The sequence below is a fragment of the Populus nigra genome, chromosome 11 (assembly GCF_951802175.1).
Source record: "Populus nigra chromosome 11, ddPopNigr1.1, whole genome shotgun sequence".
In the NCBI taxonomy this organism is placed as follows: domain Eukaryota; kingdom Viridiplantae; phylum Streptophyta; class Magnoliopsida; order Malpighiales; family Salicaceae; genus Populus; species Populus nigra.
The window spans coordinates 5,900,720-5,910,838 of NC_084862.1; the positions used below are offsets into that span (position 1 = coordinate 5,900,720).

At 29.4% G+C, this 10,119-nt stretch overlaps 1 protein-coding gene across 1 annotated transcript; it reads right to left on the reverse strand.

Moving 5' to 3' along the window:
- Positions 1-4,599: 4,599 nt before the first annotated feature.
- On the reverse strand, positions 4,600-6,723 carry LOC133668054 (uncharacterized). Its single transcript, XM_062087796.1, has 4 exons — positions 6,328-6,723; positions 5,493-5,568; positions 5,217-5,343; positions 4,600-4,933 (listed from the first exon to the last, which is right to left on the reverse strand). Exons 1-4 carry the CDS (start codon positions 6,445-6,447, stop codon positions 4,732-4,734), a joined length of 525 nt encoding a protein of 174 aa, XP_061943780.1. The 5' UTR covers positions 6,448-6,723; the 3' UTR covers positions 4,600-4,731.
- Between the last annotated feature and the right edge of the window lie 3,396 nt (positions 6,724-10,119).

The window sequence follows — 10,119 nt, forward strand, 5'->3', positions numbered from 1 at the left end:
CATTTTCGCCTTGTTTTATATTTTATTCCCTTTTGTTTTAATTTTGTCCCTCCTTCATAATTTTTTATAAAAGTATGCAATTAAAGAAACAAAGTTTCATGGCTATATAGAAATAGGAAAGGAAAAAAGCATTTTGGATCACTGCAACGAAACCCTACGTAATTTAGATATTTCTACTAGCTATAAGGCTTGTACCATGTTGCGGGCTACACTCAAAACTTTTTCTTACACTCAAAAAACAAATGTTCAAGTCATGAGGAAAAAAATTTTATGGTTGATGGGTTAATGCTGAAATCTTATGACTTGTCTCCTTGTTTATATTTAATCAAACCAAATAAAATATCATGAAGCAAGCATCTTATGCTTATATTTAATCAAATAAAAAGACCTAAAGCAAACCATGTTATTTTCAAAATCAGTGAAAGATCCTATAAGAAGAAAATAAAAAAAAATAATGGAGCTCAATCTTTTATTAAATAAATGTTGAAAGATGAAGTTAAAAAAAATGAGTTTTAAAAAAAGCAAAACAAAAAAAATCAAACCCGGAAAAATCTTCTAAACCTAGGTTAATCTCCTAAACTCACACCCCGTGAAATCCTAAACCCAGGCTCAATAAAGAATCTCAATTCCCAACCAATTTAATGGTGAATGATGAAACTAAAAAAAATATATCAATTTAAAAAATCAGTAAAAGTAAATGAAATAACAATCAAAAGAATTAGAATCAAAATTGATAGGGAAAAACTAAAAGAGAATGAGATTGTAAAAAAAAATCAATTACAAAAATTACCTTAAAAAAATAGTAATCAAAAGAATGGGGACCAATGACAAATAAAAACAATTAAAGTAGAACAAAATTGAAAAAAATTATAATTTCATAAATTATTTTAAATTAAAAAATAGTAATAAAAAAAACATGGATCAAATTTGAAAGATAGATAAACTGAAAGGCTATTTCAAAATCTTGCCAAGAGAGACGTGAAAACCTAGAAGAAGAGAGAAAGAAAGGGAAAAAATAGAAGCCCGCCAACAACAACCGGAGGTCAATAAGCCACACATGCTGTCTAGAGATGGAGGGGTAACTAAGAAGATTTTAACACTACTTTAAAAGCCACTATTTAGCCACCCTGAAAGCCATCATTTAGCCAATTTCCCTTCCACGTGCTACCTGAATGGCACGAGATGAGCCCACGTGTAGTGCACTGCACTTGTCAATAGTTTTTTTTTAAATAATATTATATTTTTAAAATTACTATGTTGCCCCTCTATAACCATGATTATATATATATATATATATATAATGAAATTACCAAAGCTCCCTTAAACACAAGCGAATGAGATTTTACTTTTTAGGCTAAATGTAGGCATTTTACTATGCATAAGAAATTGAAAACACCTATGGGCATCAATTTTTAATGTAGTCATTGTACTGTACATCAAACATACAAAAAGACCAATCTATCCCCCATTAATATTGTAATAATCGATAGACCCCTATAAAAAGATCATATTACCCTTAATAGATTGTTATTTATTTTGTTTTGAAAAGGGTAAAAAGGTGATTCTATCTTGGATTGCTACAATGATTCCTTCCCACACCTTTTAGATTTTATTAGTTATTTGATCCGCGCTTCATCGGGGTCGGATATTTTTTTGGCAATAAACAAATAAATATGTAAGCTTTTCAAATGTGTTTTTTTTTTTAAAAAATCTAATTATAAATCAAAAGGCCTATGCATGTATTTAATTAAATATATCAAGAACTATAGGTGTCAACATATACAAAAAATAAAGTGTTAAAGTATCTATTCAACTCACTTCGTTGTAGGTCAAATAATTTTTTTTCTAACGCAAAAATATCGATGTGTAGGTTTTATTAAGATTTTTTTAACATCAAGTAACAAATATAATTACAAATCAAAAAGTTTATCCGTATATATAATAAAATATAGTAAAGATTATATGTGTTAATAAAAACATGTAAGATCTCAAGTTAATTTTTAACGTAGCAGAAGAATGGAACAATGTTGCAATTGCTACAATGAAACACTATTTTCTTAGTCATTGTATAATAATTTTTCAAAAATAAAAGTACAAAGAAAGAAAAAAAACAAATTACAAATGAATAAAGATAAGGAAAAAAATGATATAAATAGACCAGAGCGATAAATATTCAAAATAAAAACATAAAAAATAATGATAAATAAACCAGGTATAAAATAATAAAACTACTAAGTATAAAGAGGGAAAAAAAAAACACTGAACCTTTCCTTCTTTCTCTTTTTTGCTAGACACAAATGTTGGTTCATGTCAAATCATTGCAAGGAAATTTTTTTCTTAACTAATTTTGAATTCAGGGGAAAAGATGGAAGGAGAGCCAGACAGCCAACTAGCAATGAAACCTTATCTTGGCACTTTTGAGAGGGTTCAGGAAGATTAGCTGCATTTTTTGCGTTGCTTGAGAATCAATAACGAATCCCTCCATGTCCGTTCCTCCGTCGTTTTCCTCTGCAGGCTCTCATTCAGCCTCCTCTGTTTCTTTTTGGAATGCTTTTTTTTTCATGAATTTTTTTTTATAGTTGTGGTTTGAAAAAAATTATTTTATAAAAAGTATTTTTTATTAAGATTGGTTTGATATTTATATATGTTTGGTTAAAATTGTAGTTGAAATTGAGGTTAAAAAAAAATTTAATATATTTGGTTAGAAATGTTTTTTAAATTGAGGTTATAATAACTAAAAATATATATATATTAATATTGTTCCAGTTAAACTACTACTATTACATCTTGAAATAAATAATATTTTATATAAAATATTTTTTATTGTTCTAATTAAACTATTTACAATTCTACCACGTACGAAATTCATCCGACAAGGACCACAATTTTCATAGTTTTTTAGCTTGCAACAAAATCAAGTAAAATATCATCAGGAATAAAATTGAAATTACTATCAAATTCTGCAAATGTTATGCCATCATGTAATTTCATTCGTAATGTCATTAAATAATATTAAACACTATTTTTTTTAATAAAACATAATTAAAAATAAAAAAATTGAATTTATTTTTTCTGGATCGGACTCGGTCTAATACATTTAGATTCGGACCCGGTCTAATACATTTAGATTCAAACTAAACCTGGTCCGATCATGAACAGTGAAGACTAGTCATGGGACGTGCAAAGTGAATTATAATTCACTCTGCACTTCCCGCTACAGTAGCTGAGAAGCAGCTTGGAGTAGCTTTTCTTTCACTTGCGTTTTCAACACGAATTTAACTGGGATCCATAAACTGTAAACAACTATTTATATATTATTAAACATGTATTTTTCATGGTTCACTTCAAACGCAAAAACAACCACGGAAACAAACACACGCTAAAGCGGAGCTCCGCAGCAGCCAGGGTTCGAGGTTTGATTTTTAAAGAAAGTTTGGCTTGCTTTTAGATAGTTTATGCCACTCCAACTCTATCGTTGCCTTATGTTGTCATCATGAACTTGTTGATGTTATCTTATTTGTTTCACTCTTATTTATTCAACTGCTAAATTTGGAAATGAAGAAGCCATTGCATTTCGGTTCACACAAATTTGATTGATTAAGCTGTTTTTTTCACTGTTTGTTCGCCTATCTAATGAAACTCACAATGCATTCATAAAAAAAATCCACGAAATCGCGCAAGCCAAATTCTTCTTTTGTGGATTGTTTTAGGTGTTCAAACATGTGGTTGCGTTTATTTTTTAAAATATTTTTTATTTAAAAATATATTAAAATAATAATTTTTTTATTTTTTAAAAATTATTTTTAATATCAGCACATCAAGATGATTTAAAAACACAAAATACATGTTAATTTAAAACAAATAAAAAAATTTTAATTTTTTTTAAGAACATTTTTGAAATGCAAAAACAATAAGGACCGAAGTCTAGTCTTGTGTTAGCAATTTCAATAAAAACAAAAAAAAAAAGGCTGAGATTTTTGGTGAAATTTATCTACTATTATGAGAAAGAATAATTGTCATCAAGGGCTGAGTTTGGAGAAGACAACGTTGGTTATCTATGTTAGTATGAAAATAAAATATATAAGAGCATTATTAATCTAATTTAATCAAGGTTGTAAAGTATACTACAAAATGAAAAAATAGCCAAACTCTAGGATACTCGAAGTAATAAGATGAATGGATGGGATTTTTATGAACTTTCGTTAAGGTAATTTTGGGGCAAATTCAGAAATTCATAATGTTTAGGGTGGGAAATCAGAGATATTTTTGTTCACTTTTACGTGTGTTTGTTTTTTGAATTTCAATTCAGGGGGGGTGGGTTTTCAATTTAGCCCAATAAGTATGATAAAGCTGGAGAGAGGTAGCAAACTAGCAATTACGAGATGCAGCAATTCCATACAGCACCATGCCCATTTAAAAATAAAACGCTGGATTCAGCAATTGCATATAGCACTACTATATAAATTGAAAAAAAACAAAAAAAACTGCGAACCGTGCCACAGATTTTGCAAGGATTGTTCACATGGAAAAGTAGTTGGACTCGGAGAAGGCTGCGTGTCTCAGCTCAGTTCACATGCTTAATGTTGAGCATCATGGGCATGCTTAAAAAACCCAATTTCCAGCAAATAATAATCAATGTTTCAACAAATACACATTTTTCTTCATCAGCATTTAATGTAATGTAATGTTGGACAAGAATCTATCGCTGCAAGGGTTTCACATGTCATAAAGTTAAGAATCCGTATCTGATCCTGAATTGGACTCTGTATCAGATTGTTCCCATTCTGGTGGCTTGATTCTGTTCATATTTGCTTCTAATGGAGGAAGCCCATCATCATCACTTGATTCAAGCTCATTCTCTTCAAGTTGGCCATTGGTTATGTTCAGACTTCCACAAGAATCATCCAGAGCTGTAGATTTGAAAATCTCTGGCCTGCATTGGACGAGAACACATATGTGAAAAAACCTGAATGATATAGGAGCAATAAAAAGAGAAAGAAAAGCACATGGCACAAGCAAATAATTAGCAGAAGCTTGCAGTATATTTTGAACTTAAACTATTGGTAACAAGCTGCTTCAGATTAAAAGATGTGTGCATGTCTCTGTTGAATTCAACTCTTGAAGTAAAATTGACTACTCTAGAAAAACGCAGAAGTGGTATCATAGAGGTTATTGTTATCGACAATTTCTAGCAGTATGTGGTGAAGAAAAGTGACCATTCAGGAGATCTCTGAAGCACACGGACATGTTCATAATAGAGAACTTGAGAAACAATACATGCCACTTTGCTGCCTGACTCCAAAGCCTTTTCCTTGCCACTTTCATCAACCACGACAAAACTTCCTGCATACACAACAAAGCAGTTAAGATACTGCCAACACTTCTCCAATCAATTAATGGAGGTCAAATTAGAGCCATTCAATCCAAGACCCAATTCACCAAAACAGCCAAATGAACGTCAAACTATGACTTGAATTCTCTTTGAAACATACCTCTTTTTATCCACATACTCTTCTGAAATTTAGCCGGAAACAAAGCTAGTGACTTCCCGCCTCTTGCATCCATTACCTTAAAACAAACACAAATTGTCACTAAACCCTCCTCATCCTATGAAAAAAAAAAAAAGAACGCCATTTTGAAGAGGGAATTAAAAAAAGAAAAAAGAGCAAATGTTAAGCAAATTCGAAGTTGTATTCACATAGTAGCAGCAATCCATCATCTCCCCTGCATAATAGTAATTAAAAAGAAAAACCCATCACCACTCCAAGTATGGCACCTGATATTGCTGCTCCACTCCATAGATTTACAAACACATTCCACATTATTGTAATTTTATTGACCTTGTACAATTGCTCTTAACTAAAATGAGTTGACCAGCAATGGCCACTACAGAGATGGCTTGGCAATGCATGAGCGTGGCAAAAGCCCATTTGGTTGTCTAAAAGAGGCAAGGGAGAAGAAGGTTAAGTAAACTAAGGTAAATTAGATAAATAGTTTTGGTTGTTGTTAGCTTAGCTACGCCAAAAGAAATTTCAACAAGCTGTGAACACACAGGGTTCGCATTTAAAAAGTCTATAGTTAACAGTCTAAAAATCTCAAAAACAAAAATCCATTGTGAAATCAAGGTACATAGTTTGACAAAAACCTAAAATCTTTACATCAGGAATTGATGCTTAATTAAAAAGGTTAATAAAGTTGGAAACCCTAATACTAATTTTGTTTTAAGTATTCAGATTTGCTCAACTTTTAACAGTCATTATAGATTTTGCCTGAAAAATTTCTCCGGTGTTATGAGGGCTCCTCATTACAGTTCTAAGAAAACCATACCTCAATAAGATTGGAACCCCTGAGAGAAACAACTTGCATGATGCTTTGCCCATCTTCAAGACTTAAATTGTGTTCCTCTGCTACTGCTGCTCTCTTCATATTCTTCCTTCCTCCTTTCATCTTCCTCTTACTTCTTAAATTAATTAATTACTGCTTCTTCTGATTGTTAATTGGGTATTCATACAACTCAAAATAATATTTTAAAATGTTGGCGTTGTTCCCGTTGGCTGCTTCTGTTCAGATAGGGTTTTGTGAAGGTGATGGCGGCTGTTCAGGCGAGGGGTTGTCGTTCCCGGTCTTGATGGACAAGTAGTTCTGGCTACCTATGGTAGTTTCACAAGTTACAAGGGTTGGAGGAGGCAGGGAGAAATAGAGTCGTATCTTGCTTGAATTTTTTTATGTACTTTTATATTGCATTTTATTAAAATAGTATTTTATTCAAATTCTGGCCAAAAATATTAAACCTACCCTGACCTCATCCGGTTCAAGAATTGTGTCACTGATTAAATAGGACAAGTTAAAACGAATTTGTTTCAAGAATATTTTTATAAAAATTTAAAAACATATTATCTTGTAAAAAAAATTAAAAGTTGAATAATTTATCAGATTATCCAAGCTTAATTAAATTATTTTTCACCTACTTTTTTTAATTCAATTCAAATCAAATTCTAAAACAACTCTTGAGATAATTCATTGGGATGTTGGTCAAGTTTAATAGCATTTATTATAGTTTCAACTAGATAGGTGGTTCGTGTTATGCTGCGAGTTGGGTCAACTTTTTTCCAACATTAAAAAATAATATTTAAACAAAAATAATCCGAGACAACTTAGGTTAAATTTACTAAAACGCAACCTAAATATGTGATTGAAACAACTTGCAGAAAGGAAAGCAAAAGGAAATTATAAAGCTCAGTGCCTAATAACTTAATATCAAAGATAAAAACAAAAAAAAAATATAACATTGAAGAAAAAAACTCGAGTCAAGTCTGGTTAACTTGACGAATCCACTACTCACGATATAAAATCAGGATAAAAAAGAGTTTCAAAAGAAGGACCTACTTAAAAAAACCAAAGTTCAATAAAAAAAAAACATAAAAAAAACTAGAGCTAACCTGGGTTAACTTTACTAACTCGCTATCGGAATAACCAAACATAAAGAAAAGTTAAAAAAATAACAAAGCTCAAAGACAAATAACTTAATGCAAAATGATGAAAATAAAAAAATAAAATAAAAGTCATAAAAAAATAAGGAAATCTTTTTTGAGTCAACCCGAGTTAACTCAACTAGTTTACCACCAGCAACATAAGTTTGAAATAAAAAAAATAGACTTCAAAAAAAAAAAACCTAGTAAAAAAGACCAAAATTAAATATAAAAAAAACATTGAGAAATAAAATGCAAGTTAACTTGGGTTAACTTTACTAAATTGCCATTCGAATAACCAAATAGAATGAAAAGTAAAAAAAATAACAAAGCTTAATGAAAAATAATTTAATGTAAAATGATAAAATTATAAAGAAAAGGTTATAAAAAAACCCAAGTCAACCCAGTTTAACTCGACTAACTCGCCATTTATGACATGAGATCGGGATAAAAAAAATTAGATTTCCAAAATAAGGACAAAAAACCTGAATTTAAATTAAAAAAACATAGAGATAAAAATACAAGCTAATTTGGGTTAACTTGATTAACCTACACTCAGGATAACTCAACATAAAGAAAAGTAAAAAAAAATCACATAGCTTAAGCGCTAATAATTTAACACCAAATGATGAAATTGTAAAAAAAAATTAATTTCATAAAAAAACATTGAGAAAAAAAATCTAAGTTAACCATGGTTAACTTGACTAATTTGTTAGTTGGATATGAGACCAAGATAACTCAACAAAAACAAAAGTGAAACAAACAATGAAGCTAAAGGGTCTAATAACCATATGTCAAATGATGAGTTTGAAAAAAAAATTCAATAAAAACCCCCCAAAAAAAGCCGAACTTAAATTGGGTTCGATTATGAGGTCAGGATTACCCGTTCGAAGGTAATAACAAAAAAATAACAAAGTAAAATATTCAACCGTAAAGCAATTTAAAACCCAAACAATACGGGCTAAATATGGTAAATTGAAAAAAAAACTAAGAAAATGATAATAAAAAAGTAATCGAAAGAATGATGATCAAAATTAGATAAAGAATTAAATAAAATAAAATGTTGAGGGAAGAAATAAAAAATTAAATCAAGAAAATAATAAGAATACTTCAATCCAAATAATAATGATCAAAATTGGATTAAAAACAAAAATGCTATAAAATGGCAAGGGATGAAATTGCATAATAATAATAAAAAACACATAAATAGAGTAATTAAAATAGAAGGATCAAATTGAATAAAAACATCAAATGAAATAAAATGCCTAAGGAAAAAATTGAAAAAAAAGCTAAACTTAAAAAAGAATACAAATCAAAATTAATAGCAATCAAAAGAATAAAAGCTAAAATTGATAAAATTACAAAATGAAAGACACAATTGTTTTTTAAAAGGGTTGACGTGAATTTCAAGGACATGATAGAGAAAATAAAGAGGAAAGAAAATAACTTTATCACAACCTAACCAAACTTTCTCTGTAAGCACATGCCACACTGTCATAAAAAGAATGACTTGTAGCTCCTAAAGTCACCATGGATGGAAGATTTTGATAACCGAATGGTGTGGGGTCATCATACATTGCACATGCTATGCATGCTTCAACAATTTTTTTAATAATATTTAATTACTAAAAAATACCAAACAATCCATGACTAAATCCAAAAATAACAAAAAAAAACTAAAATACTCTTGAAATCAACCGTACTTTTTTTCAAGATTACAAAGGTAATTCTATCATTTAACTGTTTAAAAAATAAACAAGAAGAAAAAACCCATTTGTGCATGCTTATTTTTTTCTTTTCTAAAGATATGACCGTAATTTAACTATGCAACTTGTTTAGAAAAGACTAAAAAGCCTTCATCGAAAACATATTTTTTGTTTTTTGTTTTTAAGGGAGAAATAAAAAGATGTCACAATTAATTTTTCCACACTCAATTTTGCAAGGAGTAATATATCATTTGGAAAAGATAATTCTATCCTTAATTGCAAGCTTTATCAATTTTTTTTGTTAGGAATAAAAATATAATTTTACTATTTTAATAAATATTGAGAAGTGTTTATGGCTACAATATTTTATTAATGCTTTTGTTAAATTTTTTTTCAATGAAACCTAATGTAATTAAACGGAAGGAAGGACGAGACTCCATTGAAAAAATTAGAAGAGTAATAGTATTTATAAAATTTGTTCCCTGGGTATTTGATTCATCGCCTCATATATATATATATATATATATATATATATATATAGCCTGTGATACGAAGAGATTATGGGGCCATCAAAACATCACTGGATTAAATTTGAATTTTTTTTAAAAAGTAATTTTTTATTATTTTAAAATATTAATATTAAAAATAAATTTTAAAAAATAAAATAAAAATTATTTTAATATATTTTAAAATAAAAAACACTGTGAAACATAATTTATACCACTTTCCTAAATAATCCGTACATCCTCGTATTTGTTTTACAATTTGCCAAAAAAAAGACAAAGCAAGAAAGGAAACGGCTAGTAGTACAGTGACTCGTGTTATTTTATTGATGGGTAGAAAAGTAAGTTTGCAAAGTTACTGACTTTTCTAAACGACATGTCGGCTAGTGTCCATATATATAAATAAACTCGCGCGTGCTGATTTATCTCGAGAAACTTAGA

Coding starts and splice junctions, on each gene's coding strand:
- LOC133668054 (XM_062087796.1), bottom strand. CDS start 6,447: ATGAAAGGAGGAAGGAAGAATATGAAGAGAGCAGCAGTAGCAGAGGAA. Junction 5,569..6,327: donor GGGGTTCCAATCTTATTGAG/GTATGGTTTTCT, acceptor GTTTGTTTTAAG/GTAATGGATGCAAGAGGCGG. Junction 4,934..5,216: donor CTTCAGAGATCTCCTGAATG/GTCACTTTTCTT, acceptor CGTCCAATGCAG/GCCAGAGATTTTCAAATCTA.